This window comes from Elgaria multicarinata, chromosome 1 (genome assembly GCF_023053635.1).
Source record: "Elgaria multicarinata webbii isolate HBS135686 ecotype San Diego chromosome 1, rElgMul1.1.pri, whole genome shotgun sequence".
Lineage (NCBI taxonomy): Eukaryota > Metazoa > Chordata > Lepidosauria > Squamata > Anguidae > Elgaria > Elgaria multicarinata.
In genome coordinates, this window is record NC_086171.1 from 4319082 (window position 1) to 4341394 (window position 22313).

Here is a 22313-nt window from a genome sequence, read left to right on the forward strand (position 1 = left end):
TGCCAGCATGTGCCAGGCTCCATTTGCCTAATTACTTGCCCAGGAGTGACTGGTCGGCCTGGCTTGAAGGAGGGGGAAACGACCCCCAAATAACCCATGGGATGTTGTTGGTTATTTGTTGTTGGTTATTTGAGGTTTGTTTCCCCGTCCAAGAAGTCTAGGTTTGGGTGTCACAACAAGGTACGTAATTAGGCAAATGACACCAGGAATATACCACAGCTTAAATAAGCCACTGTGGCTTATTTAAGCTGAGGTGATAATGCGAACCAGGTCAGTGGGTTAGATTTGTGGATTTTAGCTGGTTAACAAACCATGGTTTGTTTGCAGGGATCGGTTCAGACCTGATGACAGGGTAGATTTCGACAAACACACCATGGCTAAGCATTACGTGTGAACCAGGCCATGCTTCCTAGCTTCCCAAGAAAGACATTAGCTCAGTATGAAGAACTGGAACTGTGTTTACTATCTTGCCCGGCAGGCCCCAACTACTAATAAGAACAGAAGAAGAGACCAGATGCTCATGTAGTCCAGCATTCTATTCATCCTATATGGCTCGGGTCCAGGTTATTTGAAAGACCGTATTCTCCCTTATGACCCTGCCCATGCTTTGAGATCTTCTGAAGAGGCCCTTCTTTCAGTCCCACCATCTTCACAGGCGCATCTGGTGGGAGCATGGGAGAGGGCCTTCTCGGTGGCTACTCCAGTGCTTTGAAACTCTCTCCCCGGGGAAGCTAGGCTGGCTCCCTCCTTGATGGGCTTTCGGAAGCAGGCTAAAACTTGTTTCTTCCAGCAGGCCTTTGGAGAGTAATTTGGTCCTCCATCTATGTTGATGTCTTAGAATTTTGTTGTGTATTTTAAACTTCTTCTTTTGTTTTTACATTTCTTTTCTTTTCCTATGTTTTAAAATGTATGTTTTAAACTTTGTAAGACCGCCTTGAGGCCCAGCATTGGGCAAAAGGCGGGATACAAATAATAATAATAATAATAATAGTGGCCACAGGCAGAACCTGAGTGCAGCAGCACCCTCCCACCCATGTTCCCCAGCAATTAGTGTACATAGGTATACCGCCTCTACATAAAGGAAGTAGCATATGCTAGAGGTAGGACATTACTGTGTTGGGTAGCCCAAAACAGCCTCCATAGCTCCAGCATAGGGTGACCATATGACCGGATTTGACCGGATTTGTCCAGGTTTTTTATGGCAAATCCGGGAGGGAGAGGGGAAATCCGGATTCTTTTTCAAAGAGCAGCTCTAATGGGAATTAACAAAAATGCTTATAACTCCGTCATTTTTTAAGATAAAGACATGAAACTTGGCACAATGGTAGGAAGGGCTTTAGTCATACCAAATTTGAAACAGATCTGTTCATCCATTGATTTTTTAGGATTTTTTTTAAAAATGAGGTTTTAAAATTATTATTTTTTAAACTGTCATTTTTAAAGATAAAGAGCTGAAATTTGGCACCATGATAGCTTTTAGGTAGAGCTTTAGACATACCAAATTTGAAACAGATCTGGGGCCAGAAGCAAACCCTGTTAACAACAATAGCAGCTTGCAATGAGTGAAGATACAGAAAAGATATTTGAGGAAAGGGGAGAATGTAGCACACAGAGTATAGCAAAAGCTTCAAAGTACAGTGAAAACCTACAAAAGTAGGAGTGAGTGAAGTTAATTTCAGATACATTGAATCTCTCACTTGTTCTTTATTTCAGTGATTTTAACATTAAGATGTTATGTAGAACAGATTTGTCTTAAATGTGTGCTGTAAAATCAGACATGTGACCAAGGCTATGTTCGGGTGGGCATGCCCCCTTGGTACTGGACACGCCCCCTTGTGGTGACCATGTTGTCCTCCTTTTTGGTTTCCAAAATATGGTCACCCTACTCCAGCAGATTCTGCCTGCCAGACACCATATCAGATGTTCCCAAGGCGGATCAGAGACTCTTTCCCACAGAGCCAATTCAGATGCCTCTGGGAAGCCCCCACAGGTAGGGCCTGAGGGCAATAGCCCTCTCCCATTCCTGCCCCCTGAACAGCTGGTCTTCAGAAGCACGCTGCCTCTGCCTCTGAAAAAGGCAAGGGATGTCTCTCCTATAACGTTCATCCTCGGATAAATAGCCCGACAGTTCCGTGCACAGTTTTCTACACCCAAGAAGAGCCGAGGCCCAATTTTCATGTCAAACAGCAATAGGAGAAAGCCAGGACGAATTGGTTTGAACAAGACAATATCTTGCTCAGCTGTGGCTTCTCATGGACTCTTCTGAGCTGGGCATTCCCCCACCCCCACCCCCACAAAGGAAAATGAAGAGCTTGCCCCGATATGGCAACATGGCAGCGGTCACCGCATAAGGAGGGGCTCAGAAAGGATATTCAGCACAGTGGAGGAGAAGGTGGAGATGACCTCGCTGGTGACACCATCGCACAGAAGGACGGACAACAGGTAAGGAATCAGGCCTGCTGAGTAAGCAGTCAGGGCTCAAGCCTTTGCCCAACACGAAAGTCAGGTAGAACAACAAGAAAGGGAGGGGGGAGAATCCCAGCCATTCATTTCATGCTTTACAAGCCCCCCCCCTCCTGCCAAGAATGAAGGCGGACGGAAACACTTGAAGGGTGGAAGTTGATCTATCATCCCTCAAGCCCCCATATTGCATCTGCTGTGGGGAATGAGACAGACACAAATTAGAAAGGTGCCACATGCATGTACCTGCCCAGAGACTGTTTGCATGCCCGTAGGGAAGACCTGCCTTTCATCCTGAGAATCCAGGCCCTAGGAAGAAGGTCAGACGTTCCATCGGTGGCAAGGAATCCCCAACCACACACCACGCGGCCCTTTCTCCATGCTAGCCGTTACCCCACAGATGCCTGGCCTGAACCAGCGGGAAAAGAAGGCCCACATGGAAATGGGGACCTGCCTCCTCTCTCCTCCTTTCACCTTTTGATTTGAGGAATCGCCACGTTGGCCGCTACGTTCCCCTTCTAGGTTTTTGAGCACTGCTGACTTAAAAGGAAGCGTGCAAACGTTGGTGGGAAAGCCTCGCCCATGCCCAAAAGGAAAGCGGACCTCATGCATCCCCACGTGCAAACCCAGCACAGCACAAGCGGCAGGCAATACCTGATGGACATCCATCTCGGTCAGCAGCCGCATGGCGAGATCACTCCCAGGCGCTTTGCACTCACCACTCAGGTAGAGCTGTCAGAAACAGGGTCAGAAAAGCAGCGTCATTCAACAGGAGAAAGAGAGAGGGAGGGAGAAGGGGTTAAGAGAAAAAGAAGGGCCTCCAGGTCCAAGCTGGAACAGGGATAAGCCATAGCTGGGTCAAGAGCCACACGCTTCACTGCATCTGGATTCCCCCAAAGGTAGACAGCTCTTGGCAGATCAAAGGCGCTGGCTGGCCAAGGCACGCCTCATCTCCAGCTTTGCTCTGATAAAAGATTTGTCATGTTTCTCTGCACTTCAGCTGTATGCCAAGTCGGGAACCGGTGTGTTTCGCCCAAGGCAACAGGCAGATCAGAGTGACAGCCAGACTTTTGCATTTTCAGAAGCAGAACGCAGCCAAAATGCGTTGCTATCGGGCCACACGTTCGGACTTTCCTCTACCCCAAAATGCGTTGCTATCTGGCCACACGTTCAGATTTTTCTCTACCCCAAAATGCGTTGCTATCTGGCCACACGTTCGGACTTTTCTCTGTCTTCCCCTCATCCCCTGCTTTCTGTACTACCTAGCCTGGTAAAGAGTTCTCGAAAGCCTTGCACATTTCTATGGAACGGTTGGGTCCAAATAAAAGTGTTTTCCAATGGAGGATCTTGATTTATTTTTTCTTTCTCTCACAGACCAGCATGACTGTCTTTGTTTTTTTTTATAGAATCCAGGCTGAAGCTGAAACCAGGGAAATCAACCCAAGTTTCAGAACCAACTCCTGCATTACACTGTTAGGCAGAAAGTCCACATCCATGCATGAATATGTATCTATTAACATGAGAAATGCGGAGAATCTGCAGAAGTACAGACAAAGAATAGCATATGAGGAACGGAAACCTACCTCCTGTGAAACTCAGCTTCAATTTAAAAAGACAAAAGGGGGGGGGGTTTCCAGCCCTGATGATCATAAAATTATGCTTGAAAGTACATAGACAACGTTCTGTGAGATCCTAGAAAACGGCTTGGTGAACAACATTTCCAGCGGCAGGGGCTTCTGTGAAGCCCTAGCTATGGCGGCGCAACTTTTTTTCGTAACACCCCGCTCGTTCCCCCAAAGAATCCGATCCCCAGATGTGCTCCACTGTGCTTGTACCACGACATGCGTACGCACATGCTATCAAGACCGATCTCTTCCGGCAGGCCTACTGGATTCTCCCAGTATTTTAACAGCCTATAAATTAATTTGAACTTCGCTGTTTTAAATTTGTATTTTAAAATTTGTATTTTTGCATTGCTGCTGTTTTTCTCTTGGTTGTGCTTTTATAGTGTATTTTATATTGTGGTTTTATACTATTGTTTTGAATTGTCTTAAATTTGTAAACCGCCCAGAGAGCTCCGGCTATTGGGCGGTATAGAAATGCAATAAATAAATAAATAAATAAATAATAAAATCCAGTAGAATGTTAGGATACTTTTAGTATACTTTTAGAATGTTTTTAACAGTGTATATTACATTTTTAATCAGTATTTTGTGTATTTTATGCTTGCTGTTGTTCGCTGCCTCGATCCAATTGGAGAGGCGGGTAAGAAATTTATTATTATTATTAATAATAATAATAAATCGATCCTCCCAGAGTGCAGGACACGGAATAACGGGCTCAAGTTAAAGGAAGCCAGATTCCGGCTGGACATCAGGAAAAACTTCCTGACTGTTAGAGCAGTGCGACAATGGAATCAGCTACCTAGGGAGGTTGTGGGCTCTCCCACACTAGAGGCATTCAAGAGGCAGCTGGACAAGCATCTGTCAGGGATGCTTTAGGGTGGATTCCTGCATTGAGCAGGGGGTTGGACTCGATGGCCTTGTAGGCCCCTTCCAACTCTGCTTTTCTATGATTCTATGATTCTATTATTATTATTATTATTATTATTATTATTATTATTATTATTACAATCCAATGATGCCAAGAGAAACCCACATCCACAAACCTGAGCCCCAGTGTATTTTCCACCCCCTCACCAAAAAGATAAATGGTCCTCAGCTCTTAGGAACAGTGATGCCAATAAAAGACAACAGCAAGGTCTATAAAGCTTTTTTCCCCCCCGGAGGCAATCCACTGATCCCTAAATTGCAGCGTGGCGAAGAGGAGAAGCCTGGTTAGGATTCCAAAGCTGTATCCTTAAGAAGGATTGTGGCAAACAGCATCAAAGCAATTATTGTTAAGATGGCAACTTAACACCTCCAGGAGTCTGGATCCGCAACTGGCCCAAGAAACAAGGAAATAATTTCCACTCTTTCCGTGACATTAGACTGGTAGGGCTGAAACTGCCTGGTAGCAAATCTGGCATCCAGGTAAACACACGCATGCATGTCTCGTCGTCTTCTCTGACCAGGGGGCTGCAGGTACTCTAAATAAATCATGCAGCAAGAAAAGCTTCTTTGGCTGACTTTCAAAGCGTGTCATGATCTTGCACCTTCTTATCTTTCTTCTCTCTACCACCCCCCTTGTACCCTCCGTTCTTCAAACGTTATGTTGCTTCTCCCGCTCAAGAATTTCTATCTCTCTTGCCCGGCTTCGCCCATTCTCTCTGGCTGCCCCATTTGCTTGGAATGCTCGGTTTGGGGCCAGGTTATTTGAAGGAACACCTCCTCCCATATGTACCTGCCCATACCTTAAGATCATCTACAGGGGCCCTTCTCCATGAGCCCCTGCCAAAGGAAGTGAAGCAGGTGGCTACTAGGAGGAGGGCTTTCTCCGCTGTGGCACCCCGGTTGTGGAATGACCTCCCCAGAGAGGTCCGCCTGGTGCCTGCACTGTACTCCTTTCGTCGCCAGCTGAAGACCTTTTTATTCTCTCAATATTTTAACACTTAATTTTAACTTAAATTTAAATTTTACTGTTCTAATTCTGTATTTTATCCCTCTTCAATTAGCTAGGGGATGGCCACAGAGTTATATACAAACAGTGAAGCACCTCACTTAGAAGGGTGGGGAAGGCTTGCTCACGTCCTGCCCTACCATCCACTTTTGGAAATTTCTCCAGCAAGTTTTCAAGCCAAAGGGAACCGCAGCCAGTGTGGCACAGCAGTGTGGCACCCACGGCCTCCCACTCCAGTTTCGGATTTCCACCTCTCGCCTGCTCTGACATACGGAGAGAAGAGACAGCTCAGGAACTGAGCCAAGGGGGGATCTACACTACTGCTTTTAAAGGGCTTTAAAGCGCTTTGAAAACGTTTTTAAACCTGTATATGCCGTGTGTCCTGGGCCCCAACAGTTGTCAAAACTGTTATAAAGCGCTTTAAAGCAGTAGTGTAGATCCACCCCCCCCAAGAAGCAGCAGTGAGAGTCGGGCGGGTTCAGTGGAAGCCACGTCTCGTTCGCTCACGGTTAGCCAAGCGGAAGCTGGTGTTGAAATCGGAAACAGCGTTTCAGCAACACGGAGAGAAGCAGTGCAAGGAAGGTTGGGAGCCGAGGAAGTCAGACTTGGCTTGCTGGTAACGGTGGTTGTTCTGAACTACAGAGAGATCCCAGCCAATTAGCTGTCAAGACCGGTGGAGAACCCAAGGCCTGAGAGATCTTGTATTGGGCAGGGAAGTCTGGACAACAGTTCAACAGTCGTCAGGCTTTTCGGGCTGCTTGACTCATGGAGGCTTCTCTCACCAAGTCCTAAAAGGGCCTCTGGATCTAACTCACTGGGGGAGGGGCTGAGATCGTCTCCAGATTAATCCACATCTCAGGGGCGAGGGATGAAGGTCCAGGTTGAGTCGTCCTCTTCAGTGGTTGCTCCTGCCAGCTGGGGATGGACCGTGGCTCATTCACACGTCTCTGAATGCAGACAGTCCCAGGCTCCACTGCCGGCGTCTCTAGCTAAAAGGAACTCGGGGGTCGCAGGGTTGCCAGAGACCTCCCTCTGCTTGTGTCCTTGGAGAGCTGATGCCAGTCCCAGTCTGATGCAACGCGTGCTATGTGGGGCTGCCCTTGAAGCTGCTCCGGAAGCTGGAGCTAGTGCAGAATGCTGCAGCTCGGCTGTTGTCTGGAGCTGCCCCTTTCCAGCATGGAACTCCTCTGCTGAGGGAACTGCACTGGCTGCCTATTCGCTACCGGGCCAGGTTGAAGGTTCTTGTACTTGTGTACAAAGCCCTAAACAACTTGGGACCAGGATACCTGGGAGAGCGCCTTCTCCCTTACCAACCTGCCCGGTCACTGAGGTCATCCAAGGGCCTGCTCCTGGTGGTTCCACCTAGATCCATCCTCCGATTGGAATCCACCAGGGGAAGAGCCTTCAGCGTGGTGGCGCCCCTCCTGTGGAACTCCCTGCCTCTGGAGGTCAGGCAGGCGCCAACCTTGTACTCCTTTCGGCGCCTCCTGAAAACATCTTTATTCCAAGAAGCCTTTCTTTAACATGCAGCCTTGGATTACTGTTATTGCTTCTTTTAAATTTTGTTTTAACTGTTTTTATCCTGTTTTTATTTTCGTTTTACCTTGTACACCGCTCTGAATTTTTTCAATGGGGAGCGGTATATAAATATTCTAAATAAATAAATAGATCAGGGTGGGGAACCTCTTTGAGTCTGAGGGCCACATTCAGGCTCTCGGGGAGCTGCGCTCCAGTGGTGGACAGTGCAAAAAGGGGTGGGATCTGCACAAAAACTGGGAAACCACCAAATGGTCAGTGGTTGAGGGGAAGGGGAAGGGGCGTGGCTATCTAGAGAATCATGAAAGTTTGGACTGGAACCTCAAGAGTGCCAGAATTGGTCATTGTCCCAGGGGCCCAATTGGAGGAGATCATAACGGATTACAGGGTGACAGGGTCCGGACTCAGTTTCAGGCAGGTTGATCTGCCCGAATACTAATGGCATTCTTAAAATGAAAACATTTCAGAAGGAACAAGAGGAGAAAAAGCTGCACCCGGTTTGTTTAAAAAAGCAAACGTTAAAAATAAAACCCGAGAGAGCGCAGAAGATTCCATCTCTTGCTTTTGGCACAGTCATCATAGATATAAATCTTCCTGTTATTTACAAACTCTCAAGATTTATTGGGCTTTCAAGGGATACGACAGGCAAGGGAAAGGAAAACAAGCCAGAGCCAGGGTGCCCCCTCCCAGGTTGGGAGCTGTGCCCAGAAGAGCCGTCACGTGGCCGGCCGGCCAGCCAGCCACACTCTGGGACAAGACCGTCACGTAGAACTGGAAACAAGCCATGGAACACCTGGCCCAAGGTCTTGTCTCAGTTCAGGATATCCTATTCCTACATCCTCACGGAAAGACGCCTGTACTGGCCAACCTCTTCTGAAAGGTTTCCAAGGAAGGAGATTTCAAATCCTCCCCTGAAGCTTCTTCGCTCCCCCTGCCAAATGCTCCTGCAATTAGGAAGTTCCCTAATGCTGAACTGGAGGGCCGGTTCATAGCTCCCTTGGTTATCATAGAATCATAGAATCATAGAATAGCAGAGTTGGAAGGGGCCTACAAGGCCATCGAGTCCAACCCCCTGCTCAATGCAGGAATCCACCCTAAAGCATCCCTGACAGAGGGTTGTCCAGCTGCCTCTTGAAGGCCTCTAGTGTGGGAGAGCCCACAACCTCCCTAGGTAGCTGATTCCATTGTCGCACTGCTCTTACAGTCAGGAAGTTTTTCCTGATGTCCAGCCGGAATCTGGCTTCCTTTAACTTGAGCCCGTTATTCCGTGTCCTGCACTCTGGGAGGATCAAGAAGAGATCCTGGCCCTCCTCTGTGTGACAACCTTTTAAGTATTTGAAGAGTGCTATCATGTCTCCCCTCAATCTTCTCTTCTCCAGGTTACCCAACACTGGATCGCTTGCAGGCAAGTGTGTGAACGGCCTCCATCGAAAAGCATCCTGTTTGACACGGCATCGCTTTGTGGTGGTGATACAGGGAGGTTCCTGCGCACGTGCAAAGTACTTTTTTGCTCAGCGCAAGGGACGAACAAGCCTGTGTGAACGGACCCCAACTCTAACTTTGTACACTGGCTGCATCCACACCGGCACCCCATCCCACATTATTCAGCATGGGCAAGACAGCCTGTCTCTTTTCCCTGAGATGCGCTTTTTGCATCTGCACCCCCATCCCCAAAAGCCTAGACGCACCCAAAGCGATGGTGATGAGGGACAGGTTGGAACCAAGCTGGCTGGGAGTTGTAGTCCAAGACATCGGGGGTGGGGGGGCACCAGGTAAGGAAGGCTGCCATAGACTGTCCAGCTCCTACTCATGGTAAAACTGGATGAGCATCAAAAAGAAGGATGTCAGCCAGAAGGCCAAATTTCACTGGGGGGAGGGCAGGGCAAAAGGGGCAAGGACCTCCCCTCCCCCAAATGCCAGCATATTTGAGCTTCAAGCTCTTACTGCCAGGATCTTTTAGAAAGGGAGAAGGATGGCAACAAGGGAGAGGGCCTTTTCAGTGGTGGCCCCGCAATTCTGGAATGACCTCCCTGACGAGGCTCGCCTGGCGCCAACATTGTTATCTTTTCCGCGCCAGGTCAAAGACTTTTCTCTTCTCCCAGGCATTTAACAGCATTTAACAACATATGCTAAGTTTGTTTGTTTTCTAACGGACCCCAGAACTGTTGTTGTTTAAATGGATACCATTGTTTTATACTGTTGTTTTTTATATGTTTGATGGTTTTAAATTTTGTATACTTTTTTAATGTTCACTGTTTTTAACTTTTCTAAACTGCCCAGAGAGCTTCGGCTATGGGGCAGTATATAAATTTAATAAATAAATAAATAAATAAATTTCAGCCTTTTAGAATGGGGCGAAAAAACTGCACAAGGGCCAAGAAATCAAGAAATCATTGGTGGTTGGAGGAAAGGAGGGGGTGCCCTTCTGAGAACCCTGGGGGGCTGGAATGGGACCCCGAGTGGGATCCCAGGACTGAGGCTCTCGACCTACAAGTTCCTGCCCATAACCCAATCTACCTCTCTTTTCCCACCAGCCCTAATGGCTTCGTGTCTTTTGAAATTATTTATTTATATTTATTACATATTTATACTGCCCAACAGCCTAGGCTCGCTGGGCCAGCCTTTCTCAACCTGAGGCACTCCAGATGTGTTGGACTACAACTCCCAGAATGCCCCAGCCAGCTCTGCTGGCTGGGGCATTCTGGGAGATGCAGTCCAACACATCTGGAGCGCCCCAGGTTGAGAAAGGCTGCGCTGGGCAGTTTACAACTAAAACCGTAGAATCCAATTCAAAACTTTAAAACCACATGAAACCAGAATAAGTTACAGTCCCGGGAAGGCTTGTTTAAAAAAGATACGTTTTTAGAAGGCGTTTAAAAGTGATTACATTTTCCGCCTCCCCAACAGCACGAGGGAGGGTTTTTCCAGAGGGCGGGTGACGCTACAGAGATGCTGTTCAGTTTAACACCCCTGAGATGATTCACTTTTTCTTGGTGCTGGGATGCGCCCACACAATCAGGCACGGGTCCCTACTTCTAAAGTCACCTCTGAAGTTACTCCTCAGCCTCGGACCCCTTTGTCTGCCGTATCCTGCCCCCTTCCTCCAAGGCAGCAAGTCCCACCCCAACAAATCTGAACACATTTTCAAAAGCAGAAGAAAATTAAGAAAGCTGCCCAGAGGGCTCAAATGAACACAGCATCAAATCCCCAAGTGCAAGAGTAGTACTACGGTGTCCCCATACCTTACTGTTCTGGATCAGTCGAATGATATGCTCAAAGCAGTTGTTGCTGAGAAAGATCGCCTGCAAAACTGGCCGGTCGTCGCAATTTAACATTTCCGGAATGGCATCTGAAAAGGAGACAGAAGACAGGGAACCTTATTAAACCGCTAGATTCTGCCAAAAATGCACGATCAGAAAGAGCTAGCTAGGTCATAATTAAAACTGTGCTGTTTTCTAAACATTAAAGCATGAGTGTTGTTGTTTATTCGTTCAGTCACTTCCGACTCTTCGTGACTTCATGGACCAGCCCATGCCAGAGCTTTCTGTCGGCCGTTGCCACCCCTAGCTCCCCCAAGGTCAAGTCTGTCACCCCCAGAATATCCTCCCTCCATCTTGCCCTTGGTCGGCCCCTCTTCCTTTTGCCTTCCACTTTCCCTAGCATCAGCCTCTTCTCCAGGGTCTCCTGTTTTCTCATTATGTGGCCAAAGTACTTCAGTTTTGCCTTTAATACCATTCCCTCAAGTGAGCAGTCTGGCTTTATTTCCTGGAGTATGGACTGGTTTGATCTTCTTGCAGTCCAAAGCACTCTCAGAATTTTCCTCCAACACCACAGAAAGCATGGGTATAGCCACACAAAAAGATGAAAGGTGGGGGGAGCTATAAAGCCCTAATTGTCTTCGGACAGGGTGATCAAAGGGACTGCCTGTCTTGCTTCGAACCTGACTGGTTATTAACATCTGCAGGAGAGGCCGTTTTGAGGGCACCATTACATGGAGAAGCCTGTCCGCTGGAAGGGATTTCGTTTTTGTTGCCTCCAAACTAGAGAATGTGGTCCCCCTCAAGAACTACAATTTCCCCTTTTGCACCTGTTCTCTCGGCCTTTAGAAAGGGTGCAAGGACTCATCTTTCCAGTTTCGGCTTTCAAAATGTAATGTTACTGTTTTTACTATTTTAATGCTCTTATTTTTAGTGTTTATGGGTTTTGTTGTTTTACATGGTTGCACGCCACCTTTTAAGCAGACAAGGCTGTATATAAATCATAGAATCATAGAATCTTAGAGTTGGAAGGGGCCTACAAGGCCATCGGGTCCAACCCCCTGCTCAATGCAGAGATTCACCCTAAAGCATCCCTGACAGAGGGTTGTCCAGCTGCCTCTTGAAGGCCTCTAGTGTGGGAGAGCCCACAACCTCCCTAGGTAACTGGTTCCATTGTCGTACTGCTCTAACAGTCAGGACGTTTTTCCTGATGTGCAGCCGAAATCTGGCTTCCTGTCACTTGAGCCCCTTATTCCGTGTCCTGCACTCTGGGAGGATCGAGAAGAGATCCTGGCCCTCCTCTGTGTGACCACCTTTCCAGTATTTGAAGAGTGCTCTCATGTCTCCCCTCCATCTTCTCTTCTCCAGGCTAAACATGCCCAGTTCTTTCAGTCTCTCTTCATAGGGCTTTGTTTCCAGACCCCTGATCATCCTGGTTGCCCTCCTCTGAACACGCTCCAGCTTGTCAGTACTAGGCCTGATACTGCTGCAATGTAGTCCAAAGAAACGAAGTGGGCCTCCCATCTGCAAAGCGGGCACAAGACTGTCATAAGTCGCACAAACTCAGCACCAGGTCCAAACTTTGGGGCTACAATTGAAAAGCGGCTGGATTAACTATAAATATACTTTTACGCCCCCATTCACTGGCAACTATGCAGTCTCCAGTTTCCTATTTCCTGGAAGGATTCTCTGACTTGTACTCTCCTTCTTCAACACTCCACCCTAATAATCTCTCAGTGTTCTAAAATCCTTGAGCTCTGGACGCTCCCCCCCCCCGGCCTGTCCCAAAATGCAACCTCTGACCGCCTCTTCTTGTAGGGAGCTTGCTGCAGTGTTTGTACTGATCTGGCTGGAATTTCATTGGGCCCAGGTGGTGCCCGGCTGTTCATGCCTCCGTCCTGAACACAAGGAATGCATGTGTGAGTGCTAAAGGGAACCATGAGACTGACAGGTATGTTTAGGATGTGCTTTTGGGCCTCCTACTTGGATTAGGACTGGTTTACAGAAGGACCCTTGCCTTTTCTGGCACGCTCCTCACACTGCGAAGTTTCAGGCTGTTGAGGTAACTGAACTAGCAGAGTGGCAGATGCTGAGGGGGGGGTGTCCTTCAGAGCTGGAGCCCCCCAACCACAGCTTTTAATAGTCTTCTGGAATTTAAGAAAGCCATAAAGATTGATCTCTTCCGGCAGGTCTACCCACTTGAATTTTAAATTTGCCTTTTAATGATGTGCTGCTTTTAGTGATGTACTGGTTTTAAATGTTTTAATTAGTTGTATGAAGTTTGCATTTGTGTTTGCCCTGCCTTGGTCTAGGGGGAGAGCCGGGCAACAAATGGATTTATTATTATTATTATTATTATTATTATTATTATTATTATTGGCTTGGATGCCATAAGAAGCTATCAAATCGAGCCTACTTAAGAGGGCAAGGAGATGGTTCTAACAGCACAAAAATTGCTTCTATGGCAACCCTTCCAGCTTAATTCTAGAATGGCCCAAAGTGTCGTCCCCCACCCCCCACAATGGAATTTCTTAGGCTTCCTTTTACTCACACCAACCGTTGAGAAATCCCAGGATTTTTACCCTTGACTTTTTAGCTCCCATTCAAATGGTTGGAGAACAACAATTCACTTGGGAAGAAACTGGTTTTGTAGCTGAATGCAAATTCCGGGGTGGGGGGGGCATGTCATGTATTACATTTGTGTGTGTGTGCTTTGGTGTTTTTTTTAAAGAAATACATGTACATTATGGTATATACTACCTAGAACATAAGAAGAGTCCAGCATTCTGTTATCATAGTGGCCCAAGGAAAACCCAAAAGGTCCAACAAGGGACATGAATGCAACAGCACCCTCCCGCCCATGTTCCCCTGCAACTGGTGTACCCAGGCATACAGCCATCAGGACTAGTAGCCATTGGTAGCTTTATCCCCCATGAACTTGTGGAAGCCTTTTTTTAAATCCATCCAAATTGGTGATAAACGGACCCCAGCACTATTGATTTTAAATGGATACTGTTGTTTTTATACTGTTGTTTTTAAATTTTGTATACTTTTTAAAAAAAAATGTTTACTGTTTTTAACTTTTGTAAACCGCCCAGAGAGCTTCAGCTATGGAGCGGTATATAAATGTAAGAAATAAATAAATCTTGTGGAAGAAAATTCCATAGGAAATAAAGCCAGACCATAAGGAAGGCTGAGCGAAGGAAGAGAGATGCTTTTGAACTGTGGTGTTGGAGGAAAATTCTGAGAGTGCTTTGGACTGCAAGAAGATCAAACCAGTCCATACTCCAGGAAATAAAGCCAGACTGCTCACTGGAGGGAATGGTATTAAAGGCAAAACGGAAGTACTTTGGCCACATAATGAGAAGACAAGAGACCCTGGAGAAGATGCTGATGCTAGGGAAAGTGGAAGGCAAAAAGAAGAGGGGCCGACCAAGGGCAAGATGGATGGATGATATTCTGGGGGTGACAGACTTGACCTTGAGGAAGCTAGGGGTGGCAACAGCCAACAGAAAGCTCTGGCGTGGTCTGGTCCACGAAGTCACGAAGAGTCGGAAGTGACTGAACGAATAAACAACAACAAATGTGTGAAGGCGTCCTTCCTTTTATCTGTCCTGAATCTCCCACCAATCAGCTTCATGGGAGGACCCCACTAGTATTGTGAGAGAGGGAGAAAAATGTCTCACTCTCCACTTTCCCCACACCAGGCATGACTTTGTACACCTCTATCAAGTCCCCACTTACTTGCCTTTTTTCTAAGCTAAACAATCCCAGCTGTTGTAACCTTCCCTCATAGGGGAGATGCTCCATCCAGCCCCTTGATAGTTTTAGTTGCTCTTTCGTGCACTTTCCCCCCACTCTGCAATATCCTTTTTTAAGTGCAGTGACCAGAACAGTACACAGAATTCTAAGCATGATCGCTCCATAGATTAGTAAAAGGGGAGCCGGATTCCGGCAGGTTTATTCTCAATCCTCTTCCTAATTAAACCTTACGTGGAATTTGCCTTTTCTGTCCACCACAACCAGAGGATCTTGTTCTTCGTCAGTCACTGCTAGCTCAGATCTCATCAGGTTATACTTGAAGTTGGGATCTCTTGTTTATGTTGAACCGCAAACACCATTTGGATTCCTGTTCTCCCAGTTTGGAGGGATCCTTTGGGAGCTCCTCACAATCCCTTTTTGTTTTGCCCGCCCAACATGATTTGGTGTCATCGGCAAACTTGGCCACTTCACGGCTCACTCCTAATTCCAAATCATTTATGAAGTTGAAAAGCGCTGGTCCCCATACAGACCCCTGTGGGACCCCACTGTTCACATCCCTCCGCCCTCCACACACATTAGGAGAATTTGCCATTTATTCCTAGTATTCCTATTTATTTATTCCTATTTATTCCTTTCAGATCCATCATTGTCACTTGAGGCTCAGGTGACCTCGGTGGCACGGAGTGCCTTTTACAAACTCCGGTTGGTGGCCCAGCTACACCCCTATCTAGACAGGGATAACCTGGCTTCAGTTGTCCATGCTCTGGTAACCTCAAAGTTAGATTACTGCAATGCACTCTACGTAGGGCTGCCTTTGAAGACGGTTCGGAAGCTGCAGCTCGTGCAAAATGCAGCGGCCAGATTGATTTCGGGAACCAGAAGGTTCGACCGTATAACACGTGCTCAGGTCCGCTTGCACTGGCTGCCTGTATGTTTCTGAGCCCAATTCAAGGTGCTGGTTTTGACCTATAAAGCCTTACACGGCTTGGGACCACAATACCTGACGGAACGCCTCTCCCGACGTGAATATACACTACGTTCAACATCTAAGGTCCTCCTCCGGACGCCTACTCCGAGAGAGGCTCGGAGTGTGGCAACGAGGGACAGGGCCTTTTCGGTGGTGGCCCCCAGACTATGTGGAACGATCTCCCTGACGAGGCTCGCCTGGCACCAACGCTGTTATCCTTCCGGCGCCAGGTTAAGACTTTCCTCTTTGCCCAGGCATATGGCAGCACATCTTAATCACCCACATGTTTAGTTTTAAATGGTTTTTAATGCTTTATGTGTGTATGTTCTGTGTTTTAGAATTTTAAATTTTGTATACTCGTTTTTATCTCAATTTTAGAATTTCTGTAAACCGCCCAGAGATCCCTGGCTATGGGGGCGGTATATAAGTGCAATAAATAAATAAATAAATAAATAAATAGTCTTTGCTTTCTGCTCTTTAACCAACTGCTGAACCAAGAGCAATCAATCCGATGCAGCTTTTTGCCTATACCACAGGGGTGGGGAAACTCATCCAGTCCTCTGGGGTTCCCCAGATGGCCCCAATCCTCTTCCCCTGACCCCAACCCACCCTTCCACCCAACCACCAATCATTGGGTGGTTTCCTGGCTTTTGCAGACTTTTCCCCCTCATTTTCAAAGGTAGAAAAGGCCTCTCCTAAGTCTTAATTACTAGCAGAAAGAGCATCGAGCTAAAATATGCTGGTATTTCTGGTATTTCGGCCTGCCGCTCTTGCCATCAGCCCCGCCCACCACTGGAATGCGCTTCTCTGAAATTGAAGGTGGCCCTCGGGCGGAAAGAGGTTCTGCACCCACGTTGTATAAGGAAGGGGTAAATTCGGTTGTCCCCTTTGAGCTTGAAGATGCTCAAAGGGGGCAACCGAATTCACCGCTTCCTTCTGAGCTTGAGAAACCGTGCGTCACCCCCTTCCCGCTGCCACTCACCCAGCATGTTCACTCGGAGGGCGATGAGTCTTTCCTCCCAGTGAGGTCCCGGCGAACCTTCCAGCGAGGCCATGGGCTGGTCTGAGTTGAGGACCTTGAAGTAGCTGTCCAGGATGGCGCGGATCTCCACCTTGCGCTGGCTGGGGCTGCTGGTGTGGAGAATGTGGACCATTCCCACCAAGCTCTTCAGCGTCAGCTGCAGCAACCTGGCGTCTTTGGGCGTTCCGCTGGTCGGCGAGCACCATCGCCTGAGCACCAGCATGAGGGCCTCAACGGAGGATGGGGTGACCACCAGGAGAGCATTTTGCTGTTCAGAAGAAGAAGAGGAAGAAGAAGAAAGATGGGCTTTGGAAACCTGAGTTTGAGCAACACCAGGCCAAAGGCACCGTTGCGGAAAACCTTTCAAGCGCATCCGCTGCTCTGAGGATCAAGGGCATCATATATACCACCAGCATTCAATAACGGAAGGATCAAATTGTAGTGTAAAAATGTATCGGAAGCCGGAAGAGTCGTAAAACGAATTCCTTGGCTTCTAGCCCCATGCACATTTCTATCCCGAAGAGCAGGGGGGCAGAACCTCAGGCCTGCTGCGGGCAGAACCTGGCCCACTGCGTTCCCTAGAGGCCCCAACTCCCATCCCTAACCACCAGTCATTGGGTGCTTTGCTGACTTGAGCACAATTCCACCCTCACCCACATTCCCGAAGGCCAAAATGCCTCTCCTAATGCTTACGTTTCTGGCAGTAAGAGCTCTAAGCCACGCCCCCGTTGCCTCTGGCTCCGCCCCTTTTCTTTGCCCCCACCCACCATTCCAGCTTGGAGAGCTCCTCCAAATGGAATTCCGCCCCCAGGCTGAAAGTGGTTCAATAATACCCCTGCTCTAGACAGAGGACCTGCGCAGACCACGCTGAAGCTTCAGCATCTTCCGCAAACTGCACTTTTCAAGATAAGAAGACCGTGATCCTTGCTGGTTAGGCCTCATCTAGAGTTTTGCGTCCAGTTCTGGGCTCCACAATTCAAGAAGGACGCAGACAAGCTGGAGCGTGTTCAGAGGAGGGCAACCGGGATGATCAGGGGTCTGGAAACAAAGCCCTATGAAGAGAGACTGAAAGAACTGGGCCTGTTTAGCCTGGAGAAGAGAAGATGGAGGGGAGACATGATAGCACTCTTCAAATACTTAAAAGGTTGTCACACAGAGGAGGGCCAGGATCTCTTCTTGATCCTCCCAGAGTGCAGGACACGGAATAACGGGCTCAAGTTAAAGGAAGCCAGATTCCGGCTGGACATCAGGAAAAACTTCCTGGGGCCTACAAGGCCATTGAGTCCAACCCCCTGCTTAAGGCAGGAATCCACCCTAAAGCATCCCTGACAGATGGGTGTCCAGCTGCCTCTTGAAGGCCTCTAGTGTGGGAGAGCCCACCACCTCCCTAGGTAACTGGTTCCATTGTCATACTGCTCTAACAGTCAGAAAGTTTTTCCTGATGTCCAGCTGGAATCTGGCTTCCTTTAACTTGAGCCCATTATTTGTGTGCTGCACTCTGGGAGGATTGAGAAGAGATCCTGGCCCTCCTCTGTGTGACAACCTTGTAAGTATTTGAAGAGTGCTCTCATGTCTCCCCTCAGTCTTCTCTTCTCCAGGCTAAACATGCCCAGTTCTTTCAGTCTCTCTTCATAGGGCTTTGTTTCCAGACCCCTGATCAACCTGGTTGCCCTCCTCTGAACACGCTCCAGCTTGTCTGCGTCCTTCTTGAATTGTGGAGCCGAGAACTGGACGCAATACTCTAGATGAGGCCTAACCAGGGCCGAATAGAGAGGAACCAGTACCTCACGCGATTTGGAAGCTAGACTTCTATTAATGCAGCCCAAAATAGCATTTGCCTTTCTTGCAGCCGTATCGCACTGTTGGCTCATATTCAGCTTGTGATCTACAACAATTCCAAGATCCTTCTCGTTTGTAGTATTGCTGAGCCAAGTATCCCCCATCTTATGTGTTGGGACTACAACTCCCAGCATCCCCCAGCCAGCCAGGTGCTGGGAGTTGTTGTCCCATACATCTGGTTGGCTCTAGGGTTGGAGAAGGCTGCGCTACATTCTCAAGAGACGCCCCCGGATGATTTCTCCCTTGTCTCCGTCGGAACGCAGAGCCTAAATTTCACAAGGCCATGAGGTGCAAGAGAGCCTTGCCTTGGATCCAGAGATGATGGCTCCGAAGAGGTGGATCAGCCGCAGTTGGAGGGCCTCCGGGAGCTGTTCGCCTTCTTGAAAACACTCTAGCAGAGGAGGAGAGAGAGAAAGAGAGAGAGATTAACCTTGGAAGCACGGAGCAAATGCCAATAGCTGGGTAAAAAAAACTGGTCACTCACACACACACACACACACACACACACACACACACACACCCCCTGTCCAACTGGCACTAAAGTGGAACGCTGCAGCCCAGATTTCATATTTACACGTTCACACCCTCATTTGTTGCCCACCACCTTCTTTGCATGGCTATGCCTTCCCCTAAATTTCACCCGCCTCGAGCCAACTCGTGGCTAATTTCAGCTGTGTGGAAAAACCCCTTCGATTGCAGAAGTGGGAGTCCCCGTGAGCCAGCGTCGATCCCCGCAGCTTTGCAACATCCCTTCTCTTACTACACAAAGAGGTGGTGAAACGATTTCCCCTCGGGCCCTGCGCTGACAGTCAGTTGAGGGGCGACAGATGAGAGATCCAGACCAGCCTGGTCTGCCCTTGTTCCATGTCCACTCCATCCAAACTCACACAAACCAGATTCCACCCAACCTCTTTGGTCTTCAATAGCCTTTATTTATTTTTATTTATTTATATTTATTTAGAGTATTTTTATCCCGCACCTCAGCCAAAAGGCTCTCGGAGCGGCTTACAATGTATCAATAAAGAAGACAGTCCCTACCCTCAGGCTTACATTCTAAAAAAAAAAAAGACATGACACACAAGGAAAAGTGGATGGGGAGGGAAGAGGGAGAAAATAAAAAGAAATTAAGGAGACTGCTTAGGCTGGTGGGAAGGCCCTGCTCCGTCCTCTCATCTCCCAATGGAGGGGCAAACCAACAGCTCCTTCTTCCCCACAAGGTGAAGATGTTAGCCCTGAGGCTTGTGGTTTCAAAGGGTTTTTGCTACCTCCAAACCTTTATGGGTAAGAATTTGGCTTCCTGTCTTTGGCATTTTCCTCTTAAACAAGGAGATAATAATAATAATAATAATAATAATAATAATAATAATAATAATTTTATTTATTTGTTACCTGCCTCTCCCTCCGGATCGAGGCGGGGTACAACAAAAATGCAAATACCACAAAACACATATAACTAAAACATCTAAAACTATTACATTATTAAAAGCAGCACATTATTAAAAAGGCATCTTAAAATTCAACTGGGTAGGCCTGCCGGAAGGGATCAGTCTTTATAGCTTTCTTAAAATCCGGAAGACTGTTAAGTTGACGAATCTCTCCAGGCAGGTCATTCCATAATTTGGGCGCGGCAGAGGAAAAGGTCCTCTGGGTAATAGTTGTCAGCCTTGTTTTCCTTGGCTGGAGTAAATTCTTCCCAGAGGACCTGAGTGTGCGGGGTGGATTGTACGGGAGAAGGCGATCCCGCAGGGAGCCTGGACCCAAACCATGTAGGGCTTTAAAGGTGATAACCAACACTTTATACTTCGCCCGGAAACTAATTGGCAGCCAGTGAAGAGATTTTAAAACTGGTGTAAAATCTGGCACAGAGATGACCACAACATTACCCTGGAACAATGCCGGTCTCAGAGATAATGACAAAGAATTCATGTCCCAGTGGCGCACATCTGCTGGCATTTGCTTCGGCTGCCTTCATCACCTGCTGTGTTTTGAGTGGTCTTTTGCACCTGCCCTCCAACCCCGGGGTTGTGGGGCCCTGGACTTTGGGACCAAGGTCCAGCCCTACCTAGAACAGTGGCATTATGGGGTGGGGTGGGAAGCACTTGGATGTGCTCAATTGCTTCTTTCTTCCCCGTTCCTTTTGTATCGGGACTCTTAGATTGGAAGCCATCATTCTGAACTGTGAACTGCACTGAGTGCTTTGGCTGGGAGGCTGTACAGAAATGTGGCCAACGGGTGAAATGAATCAAGAGGGGTACGCACCGGCTCACCAGCAAGCGACACGCAGGGCAATGCAGTCACACACCGGTGCTGCTGTACGCTAAAAATGACACCGTTCTACTCATTCCCCAAATAGCCCAGAGAAATCCCCGACCTGCACTAACGTAATTAAAAGTCAATCAATTCAAGTACTTTTCAGTCACAGACACCTGGCAGAAAAGCCCCTAGAAATCCTAGGGATATTTTCGTTACCACGTTTTTCTAACGCTTTCTGTCAATCCATGCCCCTTGGTTAATCTGACGCTACCGTATTTCTTCGGCTGTAAGACGCCATCGATCGTAAGACGCACACGAATTTCAGTACCGCCAACAGAAAAAAAAAACCCTAAGACACACCCACGATTCTAAGACGCAGCCCATTTTTAGAGATGTTTATATGGGGAAAAAAGTGCGTCTTAGAATCGAAGAAATAGGGTATTATTATTATTTTTTTAAGAAGAGTCACTCGCACCAACAACTGCACAGATTTCACTTGTCACGGTGCTTAGCCCAACACTTATTGACCGTGAGCCGTTCAACATCCCAGAGGATAAATATAAAGCAATAGAAGAGATAAATCAAATTTAGATCAGTGGGGTAGAGGGGGTGGAAGGAGAGATAACGGTACTTTAATGCCTGGAATCACAGCAAAATTACATGCGCGCCCCCCCCGCCCTCCGCTGTTTTATTATCTAGTCACTCAGAGTTGCTCTGGTAACCAACCAAAGGAGGTTTTGTCTTTGACCCTCTTTAAAGCTGATATGTGGACCTAATAAATATCTTGGCAGGAGGGGAAAAAAAGAACTGGCTGAAAGTGACAATGCAGAGTGGTAGGGATGTCCCATCTCCCAGAGCGAAATCTTTTTTAAAAAGTCACTTAATGCAGATTAATTACCCTTTAATTATTTTATTTATTTGTTTTGCTGGCAGTTTTAAAAGGCTTTCAAAAGCAGGTTGAAAGAGGCACTTAATTCAGAATCCGCTCGTCTTAACTACAGAAGGGTGTAATCCAGTGCAAGCAGAGGAAGACTTCAGACCTACTATGGATCTACATTGTTTTTACTGGAATTCTGAGCTCCACCAACTGGAAACAGTGGCTCAGAGGCACAGACAGACCATGAGAATCAAATAACGGGGCTTTCTGAACATATGTTCAGCCGGGAATTTGTTGACAGAGAGCCAGTGTGGCATAGTGGTTAGAGCGTTGGACTAGGGACTTGGGGGGCTTGAGTTCTAGTCCCCACTTGGCCATGGGACTCACTGGGTAACTTTGGACCAGTCGTTGACTTTCAGCCTAACCTACCTCACAAGGTTATTGTGAGGATAACATGGAGAGGAGGTGGATCGTTGGAGATTCCTGCATTGAGCAGGGGGTTGGACTTGATGGCCTTATAGGCCCCGTCCAACTCTACAATTCTATGATCCACCGCTTTTGGATCCTTGCAGGAAAGGCGGGATATAAATACAACAAGCAAATAAATAAACACAGGACCAAGGCTGAGCTCCGTCCCACACTCACTGGAAATCTTATTCAAGTCACCATGCCATTTCCTAAAGTTTCAGCAGGCATTCCCACACATTTTCAAGCACATCTTCACAACCATGAGGGCCAGGAACTTGTTATTTTTGTTGTTTTAAAAATGAACGCTTGGAGTTA

At 47.6% G+C, this 22313-nt stretch overlaps 1 protein-coding gene across 3 annotated transcripts in view; it reads right to left on the reverse strand.

Moving 5' to 3' along the window:
- NBEAL2 (neurobeachin like 2) overlaps positions 1–22313 on the reverse strand; it is a 234755-nt gene that overhangs the window by 91997 nt on the left and 120445 nt on the right. Inside the window, exons 7-10 of one of the 3 annotated variants that reach the window (XM_063122418.1) lie at positions 18706–18791; positions 16523–16829; positions 10797–10903; positions 3115–3192 (exon numbers count right to left, since the gene is read on the reverse strand). In XM_063122418.1, the coding sequence (XP_062978488.1) occupies positions 3115–3192; positions 10797–10903; positions 16523–16829; positions 18706–18791 (578 nt within the window). Of the gene's footprint in view, positions 1–3114; positions 3193–10796; positions 10904–16522; positions 16830–18705; positions 18792–22313 lie in introns of those variants that run through there. The other 2 variants (XM_063122403.1, XM_063122411.1) reach the window with 2 other exon arrangements.